Source organism: Pristiophorus japonicus, chromosome 13 (genome assembly GCF_044704955.1).
Source record: "Pristiophorus japonicus isolate sPriJap1 chromosome 13, sPriJap1.hap1, whole genome shotgun sequence".
In the NCBI taxonomy this organism is placed as follows: domain Eukaryota; kingdom Metazoa; phylum Chordata; class Chondrichthyes; family Pristiophoridae; genus Pristiophorus; species Pristiophorus japonicus.
In genome coordinates this window covers 20,446,502-20,469,706 of record NC_091989.1, presented here as the reverse complement: position 1 = coordinate 20,469,706, position 23,205 = coordinate 20,446,502, and the positions used below count along the sequence as shown (strand labels likewise).

At 41.7% G+C, this 23,205-nt stretch overlaps 1 protein-coding gene across 1 annotated transcript in view; it reads right to left on the bottom strand.

The window, feature by feature from the left end:
* The window catches only part of copg2 (COPI coat complex subunit gamma 2), a 49,749-nt gene extending 28,967 nt beyond the window's left edge, over nt 1-20,782 (bottom strand). Inside the window, exons 1-8 of the mRNA XM_070897196.1 lie at nt 20,652-20,782; nt 13,949-14,001; nt 8,913-8,993; nt 6,482-6,553; nt 4,417-4,496; nt 3,315-3,390; nt 1,937-2,029; nt 923-1,009 (exon numbers count right to left, since the gene is read on the bottom strand). Of these exons, the coding sequence (XP_070753297.1) occupies nt 923-1,009; nt 1,937-2,029; nt 3,315-3,390; nt 4,417-4,496; nt 6,482-6,553; nt 8,913-8,993; nt 13,949-14,001; nt 20,652-20,688 (579 nt within the window). The 5' untranslated portion in view covers nt 20,689-20,782. The remainder of the gene's footprint in view (nt 1-922; nt 1,010-1,936; nt 2,030-3,314; nt 3,391-4,416; nt 4,497-6,481; nt 6,554-8,912; nt 8,994-13,948; nt 14,002-20,651) is intronic.
* Between the last annotated feature and the right edge of the window lie 2,423 nt (nt 20,783-23,205).

Below are 23,205 nucleotides of genomic sequence, written 5' to 3'. Positions count from 1 at the left end.
AAGCAGTATTTTGTTTCAAGTAACCCGAAATTGACACCATTATATTCCACTTCAGTGACACGATGAATGGCGATTGCAGGCTGTGTACAGCAGTCCCTATTCATGTTGTTTAAGACTCAAGATAATGTAACAATTCAGTAGAATCACACTTTGTATTCCTCTGGAGTGAGGCTTGAACCCACAAGTCTGAGCACATACTTCAGTTCTGAGGGAGTGCTGCAAGTTGGAGGTGTCCTCTTTTGGAGATGTTAAATCAAGGTCCCATTTGTCTGTTCAGATGAATGTCAAAGATCTCATGAAACTATTTGAAGAGCAGGGAGTGCTTCCAGTGTCCTAGCCAACATTCTTGCCTCAGCCAACTTGACCAAAACCAGATTAACTGGCTATTCATTTCATTTACTGATTGTGGGCCTTCGCTGTCAGTAAACTGATGGTTGCGTTTGCTTACAACAGTGACTGCACTGCAAAAGTTATGCATCAATTTGAAACACTTTGGGATGCCTTAATAAGGGGCTACACAACTTCGCATGAACTTTCCTCTCCTGTTCTTCCTAAACCAAGAAATGGAGATGAGGAAGCTCATTCATCCAGAAACACCCAGTTCCCTTACAATTACATCCAACCCTCTGGTTAAATATGATGTCCTGCTGCTCTTCTTCCTCCCTGCAGCCTCACTTGACTTGAATTCAATTCAAGACCAAGTTCATGTTTTCCAATTGTAACTCATTCTTCCCCAGGACCTCAAAATTGTGAACATTGTACCTCCCTCAGCCTTCCTTCCTTCCTACAAACTACAGGTATTTAAAACCCAAACACTTGACCACTCATACAAGTGTCTCATTTAAAGAAAAATAGCTTGTTCTGATTTTGAATTCATTCCATGTTGCTAAACTGTGAAAGTTTTTCATTTTAAGCAGCTTACCTGCACCATGATGTTGTCACTGGAGGCAGCTTCCTGAGCCTCATTTACCCAGCGTTTCACTACATCGTAGCTCGTAGATACAAGATGCTGAAGAATTTTTAAAAACATGCATAAGAAACAAATAAATGGCCAGGCAGCCAAAGAATAATTTTCAATACGATGTTCTGTCTCTCTCTAATAAGAACATTTTCTTTAGTAAACAGTAAACAGAATTTTAGTAGAGATGAAGTGACAGATTAGGAACACTGGAAATAAGAATGGAAAACTATGAGCATTAATCGCTGCATCACCAAAGTGGATAACTTCACATTTCTCCAAATTATATTCCATTTGCCATGTTCTTGCCCACTCACTTAGCCTGTCTATATCCCCTTGAAGTCTATTTGCATCCTCCTCACAACTTACATTCCCACCTAGCTTTGTATCAGCAGCAAACTTGGATACATTACATTTGGTCCCCTCATCCAAATCTAAAATTACATAAGTCAAGCTGATCTCCTGTGGTATTGTTCATGGGACATCTAGGATCTGAAGCATGGTTGTGATGTTTAGCTAATAGGGCTGGTTTTAACCTGATAAATTTCCTTAGGGCCATCACTGGGGTATTCTTTATTGAGAAGTGGCCTAAATAGGCACACGGCCAATTTGATGCTAATTGCTGGGTGGAGTTTCTGAAAATTAACACTTGCTTGTAAATCCTTGGTTTCTGCCCTGAGGAGAGCCCAGATTATCAAAATACAAGAAATGTTTTCTTTAAAATGATATGAACTAATTATGTAGGTTAAAGCATAACATGTTTGCTTAGCCTTTCTTTAAACCAAGTCTTTTTTGGGAAAAAGGCAAGTTTGAAATGCACCAGGTAATGAAATAACAGTATTACATCGAACGGTTTTGTTTTCAGATAATGCATTTAATACTGAATTTTATATATATATATATGTATGTATCTCATAAATGATCAAAAGTTCTGATTTTCTTTAAAAGGAATGAAGTGATTATTTCAGGCACCCTTACCAGAGAGGAGACCAAGGCAGAGCTGGATACACTGGCCACTTTATCCACAATAGCCTGCTTCATATACCGTTCAATCCCCTGCAGCATTGTCATCTACCAATGAAATGACAATAAGACAGTTCACTTTAAAAACATGTAGTCTACTTTTTCTACCATTCCCCGTGCTACAGGAGCCATCCAAGCTGCATCAAACATTTGTAAACGGTAAAATGAAGTGTGCTGCAGGATCATGAGTTTGACTCAGTTGGTAGTATTCTTGCCTCTGAGTCAGAAGACTGCAGACTGCAGACTTGAGCTTGATTCAACACATAGCAGGGAAGGAACCTGGGTCCTTTTTTAAAATCTGCATGGCTATCTTTACCCGCTGGGGGAAATTAATTTAAAATACAAAACTCTTTTACAGTCATACAAAAAAACAAAAAGACCAGCTGGTCCATCAAGCCTATGCCACTAAAACAAGGTGCAACCTACATGCATAATCAGCAGCCACCCTCCAGCAACAATAACTTGCATTTACATAGCACCTTTAACATAGTAAAATGTCCCAAGGCGCTTCACAGGAGGTATTAGCAAACAAAATTTGGCACCAAGCCACATAAGGAGATATTAGGGCAGATGGCCAAAAGCTTGGTCAAAGAGGCAGGTTTTAAGGAGCGTCTTAAAGGCGAGAGAGGCGGAGAGGTTTCGGGAGGGAATTGCAGAGCTGAGGGCCTCGGCAGCTGAAAGCACAGCCGCCAATGGCGGAGCAACTAAAATCAGGGATGCGCAAAAGGCCAGAATTGGTGGAGCGCAGAGATCTCGGAGGGTTGTAGGAAGTTAGAGAGATAGGGAGGGGCGAGGCCATGGAGAGATTTGAAAAGAAGGATGAGAATTTTAAAATTGAGGCTCCAGCCAGTCAATCTCTTATGAGGCAACCCACCACCCTCCTCCAAAAAAATCATAAGCCTATTTATGAAAATAAACTCTGGGAAATTTCTTTCTGACCCCCAAAGACAATCAAGAAAACAACAGGGCACTGCAGCAACTGATATCACTCGTCTCAATTAACCTACCTACCATCAATAACTTGAGATATCTTCCACCTTAAGGCACTCATTTAGCTCCTTTTTGAACTAGATTCAAGTTTGGAGTTGGCAACGTTGCTTTAATTCCAATCGCACACCACATTGTAACACCTCTCGGATCATTTATTTTGATATGATCAGAAGCAGATAAATTAAGTTTTGAATCTCCTGTTCTGAGTCACTTCCGCAGCCCTGGCTTCAAGTTTTCTGCCTAAGTAAATTTCTCAAATTTACAAGAACGAACTCGAGCTGGCTTCATTATATTCCTCTGCAGCAGTTAGATAATCTGTTCTTTTTCCAGAGTGCATACTTACATCTGTAATGCGGCAGAGTGCCCTTACAGCCGGACCTCTGTACACATCATCCTTCCCGGTCATGTCTTTGGTCAAACTGGAACACATTAGCAAACCAGAAAACAACATTCATTAAATGGAGAATCTTCTTTAAAGACATCTGGTTGGTGGGCAAACATATTTGTTAAATTGTATGAGGGGCTAATATAGTGTCTCAATATTTCTTGGTTTTCGAACACTGTGGACTTAGCTTTGGGAAAGCACTGCAGTACGCTGAACTGTAACCTGCTTTTGTCAATCCTAAATCATGACAATCTTTACCCCAAGACTGCACGGACCGTACTAGCAATCCCATGCTAATTTTAGAAATGTTCTAAACTACAAGTTGAGGGACTTTATATAATACAGACAATCTCTTCATTATTCCCACCACCCAATCAAATTATATACCACAGTATTTTACAATTTTACAAGGAAATACAAAGAGGAAAAGGAGGAAAATAAGGCAATAATTGAAATATATATATGCACAAATAAAAGTGATAATACCAATTACCCAATAGCCACCCGAGTTCTTATTGCTGAAGATAAAATTGACACTTCTCCAAAGGCATCAAAAAGGGAGCCAGACCCTGAACATCATCATCCCAAAAGAAAGGGTAACGGTACAGTTCCTCAGAAGCTGTAACACATATTCCCAATGGGCAACCAGTACGCCTTTTAAAACCACTGGCCTTGGGTGTAAAACAATTGCTTGCAATTTCTTAGCCAGGAGAATCCAGACTAATCTTGCTTAGTTGAGACATTACTCTTGGGCCTTGGCCACCTTCCCAAACAGAGGAATCTAAACTACTCACATTGGCTCCAGCACCCGTTTCCACACAGCTGGAATATATGCAAGTGCTGCAGAAGATGATTAACCAGCCCATCGCAAAATGCACTACGATCTCCACAGCAAGTCCCAAGATGCAATGCAGATGAAGTAAACCAACATTGCTCTTTTAATATTTGTCCAAAATATATACATTCATATCTTCTGGACTTTTCCTATATTAAATAAAACATTTAAATCATGGCCGATGAAATGTAATTACCAAAGCTAATTGTACTTTTGCACTCTTACCTGCTTGTGACTATTATTACATCTTCTGAAATGTTAGCCATCTCTTTAATTGTCAAGTAACACATTCTTCTAAGAGTTTGCTGTAAATGGATAAAGCATTTTTTTTTTAAATAAAGTGTACAGTCTCAGAAAATAATGAACAACCTCAAATAAACTGAAATTGTAACAGTCAAAGAGGAAAGATACTATTTCCTGGAACATTAGATAAGTTATTGAAGAACACCTAAGCATATTAGCGAGCATAAAGACTTTTCAAAAAAACAATAATTAAGAACATAAGATATAGGAGCAGGAGTAGGCCATATGGCCCCTCTACCCTGCTCCGCCATTCAATAAGATCATGGTTGAATTCTACATCTCCACTTTCCCACCCTAGCCCCATTTCCCTCGATTCCCTTAGTGACCAAAGCTCTATCAATCTTAGTCTTGAATATACTCATCGACTGAGCATCCACAGACCTCTGGGTCTGAGTGAATTCTGAGTGAAGAAATTGCTGCTTATCTCAGTCCTAAATGGCCAACCTCCTATCCTGAGACTATGACCTAGTTATAGACTCTCCAGCATCTATCTACCCTGTCAAACCATCTAAGAATTTTATACGTTTCAATGAAATCACAGGAATCAATCTAGTTAACCTTTGTAGCACATCTAAAGGCAAATTCATCCTTCCTTAAGTAAAGAGACCAAAACTGTACACGGTACTCCAGGTGTGGTCTTACCAAAGCCCTATATAATTGCAGCAAGACGTCCTTAATCTTATACTCCAACCCCTTTGCAATAACGGCTAACATACCATTTGCCTTCCTAATAGCTTGCTGTATCCGCATGTTAACTTTCTGTTATATGAATACAAGAACACCCAAATCCCTCTGAATACCAACAATAACTAGTCTCTCACCTTTTTTTTTTTTAAAAAGTCTGCTTTTCCATTCTTCCTACCAAAGTGCATAATTTCACACTTCCCCACATTATACTCCATCTGCCACCTGCTTGCCCAATCACTTAACTGGTCTATATTCCTTTGCAGCCTCTTTACATCCTCCTCACAGCTTACTTTCCCACCTAGTACCCTCATTGAAGCTATTAATATATATTGTAAATAGCTGAGACCCAAGCACTATTTCTTGCGGCACTCCACTAGTTACACCCTGCCACCCTGAAAATGACCCGTTTATTCCTACTCTGTTTTCTGTCCGTTAACCAATCCCCAATCCATGCTTATATATTATCCCCAATCCCATGAGCTTTAGACAAGTGGTATAGTGCAATCGGGGATAACTCAAGGAGAAAATAAATAAAAACCTAAATTTAACTTAGTAAAATTTGTTATACATTTAGAATTGATTTGAAAGCAATATCCATCTAGTCTAATTACTATTCTCTTTAAAGCAAAATCTGGGAAGCTGCAGTGCAAACCAAGAACATTTATGGCATGCTGTCACCTACCCAAAATACACTATAATTATAATACGGGAAGTGGAAGGAACTGCCGAGGTGCAATGTCATAAGCTGCATTTCTCCAAAACACAGCAACAAATGGTTCAAAATTGTTTAGTAGAGAAACAGAATCCAGAAGTAAATTATTTAAATATACAAGTGGAAAGAGGGCTGTGCTTTTTTTTTTATAAAACAAAATTAGTTGATCTTCCTTGATGATGTCCTCAGACCAACATTTTAAGAATTATAAATCATAAATTACTTTTAGACAATGCAACCCAAAAAATTGTAAAAACTTTCTTCACAGTCCTATTCAACAACAAATTGTATTTATATAGCGCCTTTAACGTAGTAAAAAGTCCCGGGCCGTTTCACAGGAGAGAAAAAATTTGACATCGATCCACACAAGGAGACATTGAGGCAGATGACCAAAAGCTTGGTCAAAGAGGTATGTTTTAAGGAGCGTCTTAAAGGAGGAAAGAGAGGCAGAGAGGCGGAGAGGCGGAGAGGCGGAGAGGTTTAGGGAGGAAGTTCCAGAGCTTAGGAGCAAGGTAACAGAAGGCACGGTCACCAATGGTTGAGCGATAAGAATCAGGAATCAGATGCTCAACAAGATACTGTACTTACATCATTGCACTGAAACAGCTTAGTCATTGCAAAGAAGGCTTCAGTGGCTTCTGTTGTTCCAAAATGTTCTCCCTTAAAGAGTAGAGAAAAATAAAAGTAAGTAGAGAGTTCTACCAGCTAACTCATAGGAATCTAAAACAGTTGTGCTGACAAATGAACCATCAGCTGGGCCTTTTGAAAATTGCAGCTGCATTTTCATTGAGCAAATCATAACATGCCCCCCCCACTGTTCTGTTCTCTAACTCGCTCTTCATCGCCTTTTACCACAGTGTCCTGGCCACTATTTATCCCTTAACATCATGAACAGATTGTGTGGTCATTATCTCTTTGCTGTTTGTGGGACCTTGCTGTGCAAAGATTGGCTGCCCTGTTTCCCTGCATTTACAAGACCGACTACACTTCAAAAGTACTTAATTGACTGTAAAGTGCTTTGGGATGACCTGAGGTCATGTGCCTGTGTGTATGTTATTTATCTTTTTTTTGTGCCTTGTTAGCGACTACCAACTGTGAACGCTGGGGTTGAAAATTTACAAAATCAGGGACCCTGCCCACTGTGTAAACTGGGAGAATGGGGAAAAATGAACAGGTCTGAACTAGGAAGAGGGATTAATAAACAGAACAGCAATCAGAGTTAGCAAGAGTACCACTATATACCCAGAACATCCTCAATTTCTCTGCCACCATCTCCCTCAATTTTAAAGTAGCACTAGCCAATAGTAAATCTAATGCCCTATTTTATGAATCCCAGGCTCTTTGCAACTGCAGTCTGTTAGTATGTATGAAGTTTTCATTAAGAGATAGGACAGCAACTTGCCAGCCCCAATTTACAATTGAAAAATTTGATAATATTTGCCCAATTTACAACTTGACAAGAAAGGGTATCTCCAAGATTTATTTTGTGCTCCATATCATCAAGGTAACTGGATTCCAAATGCCAGACCCGTGCCGAAAAGAAGAAAAGTGAAGAGAAAAAAAAAAGACGCTCACTGGAGAAATTTACAAATCCCAGTAAACTGTAAATCAGCTTTCTTGATGAGACCCTGGTAGATCCATGCCAATGATAGGAATTATTCTGGTGAGTTTGCCCTCAGAAGTCTTGATTGTATCAAAGTTTTACACCAATATGGATGTGATGCAGAAGAACTTGGGCGTTGCAGTTCAACAATCCAGTCATGCCTTTCTGCACAAAGTCCAACTCAAATATTAAGTTGGCCAGGCATACCCGTTTCATTGCAGGTGAATGCACTGTTTGAGAGAGGACACCAATTTTCTGGAAGTAAGATCAAAATTTTGGTTAGCACTGGGTCAAATTGATTTTTTTTTGTATTGGGTAGGAGAAAGTTGGAATGAATTGGATTTACTTGTTCCAAGTTTATTCGTGCAAATGTGTATTTGATTAAAATAAAACAATTCCAGGGCAGCTGACTCCAAAATGATCAAAACGCAGTAGGCGGGGGGAGGGGGGGGAACAAGATATATAATTTTACATTGGACAAATTCAAATCTTCCATGTGGAGTGAACCTTTAGCCCACTAATGATCTATGGTATGAAATTTAATAAGTAATGGCCTATTATCAAAATATAATTGCCAATCAATAATATACAAAGAGGGAGAGATGTTCAAGCTGTTTGTAAATCATCCTACTGTCCCAACACTAAACACTAAATAAAGCTACCCATCAATAAGAAACCACTGCATCTTTTAAGGGAAAATTAGATAAATATTTGAAGCAGAAGATGATGCAGGCCTACGGAAAAAGGCAGGGCAGTGGGATAAAGTTTGGATTGCTGTAGTAAAGAGCCAGGACAAACACAATAGGCCAATTGATCTCCTTTGGTGCTGTGAACTTTTATGGTTCCATGTTGCAATAGTTGTTTCTCAATGTTTAATAGGGCTATATTATTTTGTGAAACTTGTCATAAGATAAAGAAAGGGAAATGCTCATCAATCTCCCCTGTTGAAGAGTGGGAAAGAGCGGAGTTTAGAAATCATTTAAATGATGTAGAAAATCATGCACAAATACAAATAACACTAAAATCAGTTATTGTTCAAATGCTTTTCTTCAAACTCCTAAAGACACATTCAGAAACTTGTAAAAAAAAACAATAATACATCCAATGCTTTTGCAATGCTGCCTTTGTGAGGTTGATAGAAAACCCATAACCAGAGATATATTAAACATAGGATATTTTATCATTTGTGCACATGAAATAGCTAGTAGCAATTGAAATATTATGGTATCAGAGAGCATTATATTAAGTGGTAATCTTTCACTAAACATCAACACAAGAGGTACAAGGGGACATAAAAATGTCTACTGCTGCTATTATAAACTTTTTTGAGGGAATATTTTATTGAAGTTATAAATCAATTTGAGTGCATGAAGAGCTCAGATTAGATGATGAATTTCAGAATATGGTGCTTCTTACCTGGTTGAGCAGGTACAGGATCTTTGTAAGGATATGTAAGCATCTTCTGGGATTTAGCGGTGTTTCATTGAATAAACGTGCCTGTTAACAATAAAAAGGTCTGTTAACACTACATAGCAATCTTGTACTAAAATGATTCCAATTGGTGATGGACTGTGGTGAGTTTTATGTAGTGGTCTCACACCCACTAGGATCTAGGCGAGACATTCCAAACTCTTGAAGTAGCACTTTGAGAATTGGCACAGAGTTGCAACTTCCCGTCAAACTGTGCTGGATTAAAATTCAGAAGAGAAGAGATAGTGTATTAACCCATTAAATCATACAGACATGTAGTACAATCATTAACTATGTATTGATAATGATTCAAATACTTAAAACATTGAAGAACTGTTCAAAATAGAAATCAAAAACATAGTGCAACCTGCATGAATTTTGAGTTAACAGAACATGTGTTTAATTAACTCTTATTCTGCAAAGAACTAAAGTATTCTGGAAATATGTTACTTCATACATCCAGTTGTTTAAATCTAATTTTCATGAAACCTTCGGAACCAAAACCAAATAGCAGCAAAGCCATTAAAGAACACTTTTCAACAGCTCTCTATGCGTCATGTGAACTTTGAAAGCACCAATCACATTTCAATAATCCATTTTTTTTTAAATGATCTAAAGTCAGAAACAGTGAGCCTGAAAATACACCATGACATCCAGTACAAGTACTTAAAGTTTTTGTCTGAAATAAAACATTTAAAACAAATGGGTTGACAGTAAAATAGCAGACAAATTTCAATTGAGCACATTAGGTATTCCTACACTACCTTCCCATGGTGAAATTTCGGGGTCAGTTTCATTATTTTCTAATTGAATCTGAGATTCACCAGATTTTTCCTTCTCACGCTGGGGGTAAAGCTTCTCATGCATACTTTATGATCTGCTCACCATGAGGCTGAAACGTTAACGTTACATAGGTAAATGTGATTGCATCAAATTCCTCTGTTCACCATTTTAAAGTAATTAATCCATTTAAAATAAGTCAGTTAAAATTGATAGAGGAATTTCATGCAAATGAGTTAACTAGTTACAGATATTGCACAGTGGAACTTTAACCCCCTACAAACTGTAGATTCAAAATATATTTAGCCAGATATTATCAAAGTCCTCTGTCATCAGAACAGTTATACTATTTTATTTGAAAAAGTTTAAAATGACTATTTTCACAAACCAAATCAGAACCATAGTACAAAAGCAAAAAACTGCGGAACCTGGAACCTGAAATAAAAACAGAAAATGCTGGAAATCTCAGTGGGTCAGACAGCATCTGTGGAGAAAAAAAAAGAGTTAACGTTTCAGGTCGCTGACCCTTCGTCAGAACTGGTGAATGTTTGCAAATAACAGATTCTTAAGGAGCACTGAAAGGGGGAGGGGAAGGAAGAACAAAAGGGAAGGTCTGTGATAGGATGGAAGACAGGAGAGATTAGAGACACAAAAGGGTTGATGGGAAGAATTGAAATGGTAATGGCAGAAGTTAGAAAAAGGTTAGTCTAGATAGGGTGTGAATGGCGGAATAATGACCAGCTGCCATTGGAGGGAAAAAACATAGGATCGGGTGGGGGGGGGGAGGGAGCCATGAAGGGCAGAGGTTATCTGAAATTGTTGAACTCAATGTTGAGTCCAGAAGGCTGTAAAGTGCCTAAACAAAAGATGAGGTGCTGTTCCTCGAGTTTGCGCTGAGCTTCATTGGAACAGTACAGGAGGCCGAGGGCAGAGATGTTGGAGTGGGAGTGGAGCGGAGAATTAAAGTGGCAGGCGATCGGAAGCTCAGGGTCACGCTAACCCCCTGTTTTTCTCTCCACAGATGCTGTCTGACTTGCTGAGATTTCCAGCATTTTCTGTTTCAAATCAGAACCATGTTGCTCTTGTAATATTAAAATTTACTAATGAGAGCAGACAAAGTATAAGAACATAAGAAATAGGAGCAAGAGTAGGCCAGCTGGCCCCTCGAGCCTGCTCCACCATTTAATAAGATCATGGCTGATCTGATCATGGACTCAGCCCCACTTCCCTGCCTGCTCCCCATAACCCTTTATTATAAGTATGTTGATTACCTTTGGGATATCAAGAAGAAATACTGCACAACCTTCTCCTGGAACTTTAATAAATAGGGTAGATTGTACATGATTTGTGGGAGGCGATGGTCCGATGTCATTTTGTCACTTCAAGCTTTCTTACAATGGCTATTGGTTTAAGTATATGCAGATATACCTTGTGGGACAGATAGTCGGAGCCGCAGGGACCATGGAAATGTTTTGCCAAGAATGACAACTAGGCAGGGTATATGACGAGATAGATGTGGAGGTTTGCTCGATATGTCCATGGATGGCTGCTGAATTTGCCAATAATAATGGTCACGGCACTTCAAAAGTAATTAATTGTGTGAAGCACTTTGACACATTTGGACAATGTAAATAATGCACTTTATGAATGCAAGTAGTTTTTTTTTCTAACTTATGAACCATTCATATTACACATTAATTCAGTTCTAAAACAAACTAAAAATAGTTTCCAATGCTAGCTAAATGCACCTTTTCTTAAATTAACAGCTGTATCTAAACAACGACTTTGCTTATTAGAGCCTTGAGCAATCACATGAAAAAGCCGTCTACTATTTGCCTTTCAGTCTATTAGCTTTACATAAATGAGAAATACTTCTGAAAATAGAAGCTTAGAAATTTATACACAGGTGGAGGCCATTCAGTCTGTGCCACATTGGAGCGATCTACTATCCCTTTTTCCTGTTCTTTACTTGAAACCGTTAATATTTGCAGTCAAATGTTCAATGTTAATTCCTCTTAAACATCACAGTTGACTCAAGTTCAATACCCACTTGTCACAATGCATCCCAGTCTAATAATAGTTTGCATATCATTTCTTCTTAGCTCACCCTTTATCTTTCTAGTACTAATCTTAAGTTTATGTTACTTTTTGCAGACCAGTAAAAGTAATTGTACAATTACCCCTTCAAACCCTTCCAAAACTTTGAATGTTTCTATTAGCTCTCCTCTTATCCTTCCCTGCTACAATGAACAGTTCTAGTTTATCCAATTCTCACTTTGTAACTGTATCCTCTCATCGCTGGTAACTCCCAGAGAACATTCACTGCCTCTTTACCATGCATCTATTATTTCCATATTCCCAAAACTGCAGTGTGTTCTAAATGTAGCTCAGCCAATATCTTGTAGTTTCATCATGACCTTGGTTTTGCCTTCAATGTGCCCATTTATAAAATCCATAAATAAGTTTGCCTTTTTATGGTTACTGCAATTCTATTTTTGAAGGCTTTCAAGATGATGAGAGGTTTTGATAAGAGTGCATAGAGAAAAATGATTCCCTCTGGCAAGTGGGTCAGTAACTAGAGGTCATAGATTCAAAATCATTGGCAAAAGACCTAGAGGAGAGATGAGGAGAAATGTTTTCACTGGAGAGTTGTCAGGGTCTGGAACTCTTGGGGGCACACCACTAGCTACATCTTGCTAATCCAAGAAATAGTTATTTACTCCTGCTCCCTGCTTTGTATCCCTCAGCCATCCCTCTAACCATGTTGCCACTTTACCTGTAATACCTAAAGAGGTGGTGGAAGCTGATTCCATAAATAATGTTAAAAAGGGAGTTGGACAGGTACTTGAGGATGATGAATTTACAGGATTATGGACAAAAAGTGGGGGATAAACATAAAAAATAGGAGCAGGAGGCGGCCATACGGCCCCTCGAGCCTGCTCCGCCATTTAAGACAATCATGGCTCATCTGATCATGGACTCAGCTCCGCTTCCCCGCCCACTTCCCATAATCCCTTATCCCCTTTATCGTTCAAGAAACTGTATATTTCTGTCTTAAATTTATTCAATGTCCCAGCTTCCACAGCTCTCTGAGGCAGCAAATTCCACAGATCCACAACTCTCAGAGAAAATTTCTCCTCCTCTCAGAATAAGAGGCTGCCCATTTAAAACTAAGATTATGCCCTCTAGTTCTAGTCTCCCTCATCAGTGGAAACATCCTCTCTGCAACCACCTTGTCAAGCCTTTTCATAATTTTATACGTTTCGATAAGATCATCTCTCATTCTTCTGAATTCCAATGAGTAGAGGCCCAACCTACTCAACCTTTTCTCATAAGTCAACCCCCTCATCTTTGGAATCAACCTTGTGAACCTTCTCTGAACTGCCTCCAAAGCAAGTATATCCTTTCGTAAATATGGAAACCAAAACTGCACGCAGTATTCCAGGTGTGACCTCACCAATACCCTGTACAACTGTAGCAAGACTTCCCTGCTTTTATACTCCATCCCCTTTGCAATAAAGGCCAAGATTCCATTGGCCTTCCTGATCACTTGCTGTACCTGCATACTAACCTTTTGTTGTGGTGTGGGACTAAGTACAACTGCTCTTTCAAAGAGCTAGCACAGATAGGATGGGCTAAATGATCTTCTTCTGTGCTGTTTCTATGATTCTGTATCTGGTGCTCCTGTTTCTCCACTCCATTGTGATTTTTACCATTGAAGGTATATTTTCATTCCATTTATTTTCCTCACATGTACTAAACATTTATCCTCATTGAACTGCATTTTGCAATTCCTGTCCATGCCTTCCTGAAGGCTCAGATTTTTCAGGGTTTTTTTGCTCCCAATTTGATAGTCATGAAATATTGATATTCTTCACCCTATCACCTTATTTATATCCTTTACGTATATGGAGAACAATAGCCGGCTCAACACAGAGCTTGGGGGCACACCACTAGCTACATCTTGCCAAGAAATAGTCATTTACTCCTACTCTCTGCTTTGTACTCTCTAACCATATTGCATTATGTAATATAATGCATCTTCTCAAATTTCTCTGTGTCACCTTATAAATATATGCAGGGAGAGGTGCACTTTTTTTTGGCTGTGGTTTTTAATGAAGTCATGAACAGGCCCATAATGTTTACAACCACATGAATCTGTTTTGAGAATTAAATAAACAAAGCTGTTTTTGAAGACTTGCCTCTTGTAGAACTGCACTCTTCTCCAGTTGCTGGTAAGGATTGGATCCACTTCCTAAAAGGAATACAAGGAATGAGGATGAATATGATGCACAGACAATAATTTGTGATTAGTAAGGCAAAACAAATAATGGACCACATTAGAAGGTCAAAGCTCAGATTTTTAGGACCTGAATGAAAAAACAATACCAAACAGATATTTTCAGGAGCTAACAAAACATTTTAGTAGCTATGGCCAACAATTATGATTAAGTTCAGTTGAAAATAATTATTGTTGGATAAGTCCAAAGCTTTGAAGTCATCAAAACAGTTTGCTGGTTGATCACATACTGACCTTTTGCTGAGAACTCTGAAAGTACCATTTTGCAAAAAATTACCAATCAACAAAACAACTGAGACATCAAAAAACCTCACAAAATTCACCTCAAAGAGACAAGCTGACAAATTAATTCAACAAAGTAGCAAATTCAAGGACTGTAGTAGTTGAAAGCCTTATTTTAGCACTTCCAAATCTCTTGCTTGGTCGACAAGGTAAAGGCATCGTCTGGTGTACTACAAAACCAGACTATCCCCCCACCCAAAGAAGTCGCAGATTCAATCCCAATCTGTGTCGTTAACTGATCTCAGCCAGATTAGCCATTTAGGCATAACTTGGAGGGGAAAATCAAGCAAGATTTCCATTTTTGATTGCGGTCTGATGTGGTCTAAATACGGGCATGGTGAAGAACAGAATCAGGCTTGGCTTTTAATGTCCTCCACAGTTAAATCACCAGCCAACACTTACTCTTTATTCTTCATAGAAATACAGACAACGTGGAAACAGGCCATTTGGCCCAACCAGTTTGTGCCGGCATTTATTCTTCACACGAGCAAATAGTCCTAATCACACTTACCCACAAGCAAACAATTACGTTTAGAGAACAGAGGTTTGTGGTGCTGACTGTCCAGGATCACACAACTGCTTCATTCTAAGTGGCAAAGAATTCTACTGGATTGTTACTGATCTATCGGCAGGTTAACTGAGGACATCCACGTGGCCACCTCCGATCCGGAGGAAGTCGGTGTCCCTTCCTGATTGCAATTGCAAACTTCAGTGCTTAATTTTTGGGAGCTTTGTCTATGAGACAGGCGACGTGACCAAAGAGTGTCCGGTGGTGATGAGTAACAATGACTTCAGTGCTCTCAAATATGATTCTCGTTACACCTTGTTGCAGACATAAGCCATACCATCTAATTCTCAGCAATCCCCTCTGATAGATAAAAATCCCAATGAAAGTACTGATCTATCAGACCTGCGCCCTTCTGATACTTTTGTAGAGATCCGAAAACAATACTTACCCTGTTCCTGTATCACTTCACCAACCACTAAACCTGGAAGTAAATTACACATACTCACAACTCTAAGTGTAAGGAGGTTTCTCCTGCACCTCTGTTCTAAGTTTGTTACGTAAACCTAGCCACTTGATGCGACACCAGAGGGCTGATGGTACCCGTGGACGTACAGCTTAGCAAAGAGAGCGAGAAAGAGAGTTTTGTTTGAGGGTAGGGGTGGAGGTGCTGCAAACCTTTTGAAATAGTTACCTACAATTTGTACATTTTAGTAGTGTATTACTATTCCTCTGCAGCCAACCCATCCTCAGAAACATAGAAAATAGGTGCAGGAGTAGGCCATTCGGCCCTTCGAACCTGCACCACCATTCAATAAGATCATGGCTGATCATTCCCTCAGTACCCCTTTTCCTGCTTTCTCTCCATACTCCTTGATCCCCTTAGCCGTAAGAGGCATATCTAACTCCCTCTTGAATACATCCAATGAACTGATATCAACAACTCTCTGCGGCAGGGAATTCCACAGGTTAACAATTCTGAGTGAATAAGTTTCTCCACATCTCAGTCCTAAATGGATTACCCCTTATCCTTAGACTGTGTTCTGGACTTCCCTAACATCGGGAACATTCTACCCGCATCTAACCTGTCCCGTCCCGTCAGAATCTTATATGTTTCAATGAGATCCCCTCTCATCCTTCTAAATTCCAATGTATAAAGGCCCAGTTGATCCAGTCTCTCCTCATATGTCAGTCCTGAACCTTCGCTGCACTCCCTCAATAGCAAGAACATCCTTCCTCAGATTAGGAGACCAAAACTGAACACAATATTCCAGGTGAGGTCTCACCAAGGCCCTGTACAACTGCAGTAAGACCTCCCTGCTCCTATACTCAAATCCCCTAGCTATAAAGGCCAACATACCATTTGCCTTCTTCACCGCCTGCTGTACCTGTATGCCAACTTTCAATGACTGACGAACCATGACACCCAGGTCTCGTTGCACCTCCCCTTTTCCTAATCTGCCGCCATTCAAATAATATTCTGTCTTCGTGTTTTTGCCCCCAAAGTGGATAACCTCACATTTATCCACATTATACTGCATCTGCCATGCATTTGCCCACTCACCTAACCTGTCCAAGTCACCCTGCAGCCTCCTAGCGTCCCCCTCACAGCTCACACCGCCACCCAGTTTAGTGTCATCTGCAAACTTGGAGATATTACACTCAATTCCTTCATTCAAATCATTGATGTATATTGTAAAGAGCTGGGATCCCAGCACTGAGCCCTGCGACACTCCACTAGTCACTGCCTGCCATTCTCAAAAGGACACGTTTATCCAGATTCTCTGCTTCCTGTCTGCCAACCAGTTCTCTATCCACGTCAGTATATTGCCCCCAATACCACATGCTTTGATTTTGCACACCAATCTCTTGTGCGGGACCTTGTCAAACGCCTTTTAAAAGTCCAAATACACCACATCCACTGGTTCTCCCTTGTCCACTCTACTAGTTACATCCTCAAAAAATTCCAGAAGATTTGTTAAGCATGATTTCCCCTTCATAAATCCATGCTGACTTGGACCGATCCTGTCACTGCTTTCCAAATGCTCTGCTATTTCAGCCTTAATAATTGATTCCAACATTTTCCCCACTACTGATATCAGGCTAACCTGTCTATAATTACCTGCTTTCTCTCTCCCTCCCTTTTTAAAAAGTGGTGTTACATTAGCTACCCTCCAGTTCATAGGAACTGATCCAGAGTCGATAGACTGTTGGAAAATGATCACCAACGCATCCGCTATTTCTCGGGCCACTTCCTTAAGTACTCTGGGATGCAGACTATCAGGTCCGGGGGATTTATCGGCCTTCAATCCCATCAATTTCCCGCCTAATAAGGATATTCTTCAGTTCCTCCTTCTCACTAGACCCTCGCCTCCTAGTACTTCTGGAAGGTTATTTGTGTTTTCCTTCGTGAAGACAGAACCAAAGTATTTGTTCAATTGGTCTGCCATTTCTTTGTTCCCCATTATAAATTCACCTGAATCCGACTGCAAGGGACCTACGTTTGGCTTCACTAATCTTTCTCTCTTCACATATCGAAAGAAGCTTTTGCAGTCAGTTTTTATGTTCCCGGCAAGCTGCTTCTCATACTCTATTTTCCCCCTCTTAATTAAACCCTTTGTCCTCCTCTGCTGAATTCTAAATTTCTCCCAGTCCTCAGGTTTGTTGCTTTTTCTGGCCAATTTATATGCCTCTTCCTTGGATTTAACAATATCCTTAATTTCCCTTGTTAGCCACGGTTGAGCCATTTTAATTTTACTCCAGACAGGGATGTACAATTGCTGAAGTTCATCCATGTGACCTTTAAATGTTTGTCATTGCCTATCCACCGTCAACCCTTTAAGTATCATTCGCCAGTCTATTCTAGCCAATTCACGCCTCAAACCATCGAAGTTACCTTTCCTTAAGTTCAGGACCCTAGTTTCTGAATTAACTGTTTCACTCTCCATCTTAATAAAGAATTCTACCATGTTATGGTCACTCTTCCCCAAGGGGCCTCGCACAACAAGATTGCTAATTAGTCCCTTCTCATTACACATCACCCAGTCTAGGATGGCCAGCTCCCTAGTTGGTTCCTCGACATATTGGTCTAGAAAACAATCCCTAATACACTCCAGGAAATCCTCTTCCACCGTATTGCTACCAGTTTGGTTAGCCCAATCAATATGTAGATTAAAGTCACCCATGATAACTGCTGTTCCTTTATTGCATGCATCTCTAATTTCTTGTTTGATGCTGTCCCCAACCTTACCACTACTGTTTGGTGGTCTGTACACAACTCCCACTAGCGGTTTCTGCCCCTTGGTATTCCGTAGGTCCACCCATACCGATTCCACATCATCCAGGCTAATGTCCTTTCTTACTATTGCATTAATTTCCTCTTTAACCAGCAATGTCATCCCACTTCCTTTTCCTTTCTGTCTATCCTTCCTAAATGTTGAATACCCCTGGATGTTGAGTTCCCAGCCTTGGTCACCCTGGAGCCATGTCTCCGTGATGCCAATTACATCATACCCGTTAACTGCTATCTGCTCAGTTAATTCGTCCACCTTATTCCGAATATTCCTCGCATTGAGGCACAGAGCCTTCAAGGCTTGTCTTTCTAACACACTTTGCCCCTTTAGAATTGTGCTGTAATGTGGCCCTTTTTGCCTTAGGTTTCTCTGCCCTCCACTCTTTCTTTTCTTCTTTCTATGTTTTGCTTCTACCCCCATTCTACTTCCCTCTGTCTCCCTGCATAGGTTCCCAACCCCCTGCCATATTAGTTTAACTCCTTCCCAACAGCACTAGCAAACACTCCCCCTCGGACAGTGGTTCCGGTCCTGCCCAGGTGCAGACCGTCCAGTTTGTACTGGTCCCACCTCCCCCAGAACCTTAGTTGTCCTGAGAAGCTGGTGGTGGACATTCCCCTTGAACCACTGCAGTCGTTGTGCTGATTTAGTTCTCACAATGATGTTAGATAGTGAATTCCATGATATTGACCTATCAGTGAAAGAATAGTAATATATGCCCATGTCATGACAGTGCATTACTTGGAGTGGAACGCAGAGATGATGGTATACCCATAATCTTGCTGCTCGTCCTTCATGGTGGTAGAGGACATGGGCTGAGAAGCACAGCTGGCAAGAAAAAAAGGCTTGGAGACTTCCAACTGCATAAAAGGATACAGCAGACCACTGGTAAGCTCCTCATTGATTTTCCAGCCAAACAACATCACCAATAGCAACTTGCATTTATATAGCACCTTTAACGTAGTAAAAATGTCCCAAGGCGCTCCACAGGAGTATTATCAGACAATATTTGACACCAAACTACTTAACGAAATATTAGGACAGGTGATCAAAAGTTTGGTCAAAGAGGTTTAAAAGAGAGGTAGAGATGTGGCGAGGTTCAGGGAGGAAATTCCAAAGTTTATGGCCTAGACTGCTGAAGGCACTGCCGCCAATGGTGGAGCAATTAAAATCGTGTAAGTGCATGAGGCTAGAATTGGAGAAATGTAGAGATCACAGCGGGGCGGGGAGGAGGCTACAGAAGTAGGGAGGGTCAAGGCCAGGGAGGGATTAAAAAACAAGGATGAGATTTTTAAAATTGAGGCGTTGCTCAACCGCGAGCCAAAGTAGGTCAGCGACACAGAGCTGATGGGTGAACAAGGCTTGGTGCGAGTTAGGATATGAAAAGCAGCAGAGTTTTAGATGAGTTCAAGTTTATGGAACGTGGAAGGTGTGAGGTCAGCCAGGAGCATTGGAATAGTCGAGTCTGGACGTAACAAAGGCATGGATGAGGGTTTCAACAGCAGATGAGCTGAGGCAGGGGTGGAGACAGGCGATATTACAGAGGTGGAAGTAGGAGGTGATGGAGGGAATATGGTGCCAGCTCACCTCAGGGTAAAATAGTACACTGAGGTTGTGAATTGTCTAGTTCAACCTCAGACAGTGGCCAGTGAGAGGGATGGAGTCGGTGGCAAAGGAAAAGGGTTTGTGGCGGGACCAAAGACATGGCTTTGGTCTTCCCATATTTAATTGGAGGAAGTTTCTGCTCATCCAAGACTGGATGTTGGACGAGCTGCGTGACAAATGAGAGAGAGTGGAATGGTCATGAGAAGCGGGGGTGAGGCGATGCCGGGTGTCATCAGCGTACATGTGGAATCTGATGTGTTTTTGGATGATGTTGCTGAGGGACAGCACGGAAATGAGAAATGGGGGGAGGCGGGCAGGATGCAAGGATAGATCTTTTGGAGACTCCAGAGGTAATGGTGTGGGAGCGGGAGTCAGGACCATCCTAGAGTATTGGTTTGTTGGGTTATCCGCTGGTTAGAATCCCAGTCCCCAGCGACCGATCTACCTTGCCAAGTTCCATTCATGAACCAGTACCCAGCCAGCTCAAAAACAAGGTCAGAGTCTGTGTACCACAGGGTTCTCAGTCAGTTCCATTTCATCCATCACATGGATGAGCCATTGGCCCCAGCTACCACCCTCTCCCCACAGATGACTGAAAAGCTTGCTGTACATTATACACACACAGTTCCGTGTTATAATAGAGACATCCTGCACGATGTTTAAGGTTCAGGGCTAGTGTTTACATGCTAAGCATTATTCTCACAGGCCTCTGCATAGTAAGCCACGGGTAAATGTTTTAACTGTTCCCACAGCGGCCCGGGACTCAATCCTCTCCCCGTCCCCTGAGCGGGGCCGGGCAGCCTCACTCGGACCGGGCGGCGCTGCCCCGGAGAGGGCCAGGCCTCCTCCGCTCTCAATCTTTCCGCTGAGTGATTTGACTCAAAGACCGCCGACAATTCGATGTGAAAAGCGCTGCCACTGACCCGACTCCTCGTCCTTTTTGTCGAATTTCTTAATCATGTTCACAGCCTGGAAGTTCACTGAACGCAGCAAATCCAAGGCCTGTCACCAGGGAGACGGCCGCTAACCACACACCCTCACACTGATTGACAGGGGCAGGCCACACCCCAATGCTGACTGGCCTATCACAAATAGCGCTCGCAGCCCCGCCCCTCTCAGTGACTGACAGCTCCATCCCGGAAAACATGCGGCTGCTGTTACTGACCTGACCTCTTTTCATAGAGTTATAGAATGATACAGCACGGAAGGAGACCATTCTGTCCATTGTGTCTGTACGGGCTCTTTGAAAGAGCTATTTAATTAGTCCCATCCCCATTGCTCTTACCCCATAGCCCTGCAAATTTTCCCTTCCAGTATTTATCCAATTCACTTTTGAAAGTTATTATTGAATCTGCTTTCCACCATCCTTTCAGGCAGTGCATTCCATATTACAACAACTCGTTGCATTTAAAAAAAAATGTTTCTCATCTTACCTCTGGTTCTTTTGATAATTAACTTAACTTTGTGTCATCTGGTTACCAACTCTTCTGCCACTGGGCGTCATCAGACAACATTTGAAATTGAACCACCTAAAGAAATATGTTTGGTCAAAGAGGTTTTAGAGATAGAGAGAGGGAGAGAGGCAGCCAAGTTTAGGGAGAGAATTCCAGAGCTAATGGCCTGGACACAGCCAGCTGAAGGGATACGGTCAGCAGAGGTTTGGATGAGCTTAAGTTTATGGAGGGTGGAAGACAGGAGGCTGACCAGGAGTGCTTTGGAATAGTTAAGTTGAGAGGTAACAAAGGCATGGATGAGGGTTTCAGCAGCAGATGGGCGGAGGCAGGGATGGAGTCGGGCGATGTTATGTAAGTGGTGCCCAGAATTTAACACAATACTCCAGCTGGGGCCTAACCAGTGATTTATAAATCACTTCTTAGCTTTTATACTGTATGCCTGTTTATAAAGCCAAGGATACCATCGGATTTTAAACAGTCTTCTCAACTTGTCCTTATGACCTTCAAAGATTTGTGCCCGATACCTGCAGGTTATCGCACCCTCTTTAAAATTGTACCATTTCATTTATATTGCCTCTCCTCATTCTTCCTACCAAAATGCATCACTTCATATTTTTCTTTCTTTTAGCCAGTCTCTTACAAGAAGGCACTGGGGGAGATTTTCCCTGGATACTTTAAACGCTAAAGAGCCTCCGAGGTGGTGAAGGGAGGAGGAGGGTCTTAAGCAGACGCGCCGGTTTAGCCTGCATTTAGCGCAAGACTCCATCTTGGTAAAGGAGTTGAAGCTTGCACGAGGTACGGCCGCCCGCAGGATCGTTAAGCAGCTGATTGCCCCTTAAATTGCCTGCTGGCGCTCATTAACGAGACGGCACAGCATTTTTTTTGATGTATAGCGCGTGACCTAACGTCCTCTCCGAACAATGACCTGCTGAGGAAACTAGCCATTGCTGAGGATTTCGGCTGCTTCCCTTCGATATCTCAGTTGGTAGAGCGGAGGACTGTAGTGGAATACTCAGCAAAGTTCATCCTTAGGTCGTTGGTTCAATTCTGGCTCGAAGAAGCTAGTGTTCTTATTTCAGTTCTGTGCGGAGGGGTTTCCTGTACAGGCTGCTCTTACACATTCTCAACCTTGCCATCCTCGTCTGCCGTCCGGACACGCCATGGCGTACTATCTTGCCGTCCGGAGGAGGCGAGGGTCCCCGATGGAGTGCACTCTACGCGGGAGTCCTCCCACTATTTATCGGGGACTTGGCCTGGAGGGTGGTGCACGGAGCAGTCCTGTGCAACAAATTTTTAAGCCGGTTCACGGGCTCCCAGGCCGCCTGCAATATCTGCGGTCTGGAAGAGTCCGTGTTCCATGTTTTTATGGAGTGTGTGAGGTTGCAGCCCCTGTTTCATTATTTAAAGGGGCTGCTCCTCAATTTCTGGCTGCACTTCAGTCCCACACTCCTGATCTTTGGGCACCCTGTGCGGAGGGGAGCGGTTAGGTCCGAGGGCCTCCTCGTAGGACTGCTCCTGGGCACGGCCAAGGGTGCCATCAGCCGGTCCAGGCAGCGGGCGGTCGAGGGGGTCGTTCAGCCTGACTGCCTGCCTCTCTTCCGCGCATACATCCGGGCCAGGGTGTCTTTGGAGATGGAGCATGCAGTGTCCACCGGTACGCTCGCGGCCTTCCGCGAGAGGTGGGCGCCGGAGGGACTGGAGTGCATCATCACCCCGGCAACCAAATTTTAATTTGATTTTATGTTTTAAAGTTTTTAATTTGTTTTAATTGCCGGGTTTTAGTGTCCCCCTCCTCTTTTATAGGGGGCACTTGTAAATTATATGATTTTAATGCCCCCCAAAAAAACACCAAAAAAAACTACAAAAATACAAAAAAAACAAAAAAGGGCATTGGAAAATGTTTGGAGTGGCCCCCCAGATTGGGGGCTACTTGATTTAAATGTTTATTTTGTCTCCTCTAAAAGAGTTGTGGAGCTGTTGTTTGAGTGTCCCCCAGATCGGGGGGCACTTGATCTAATGTTTA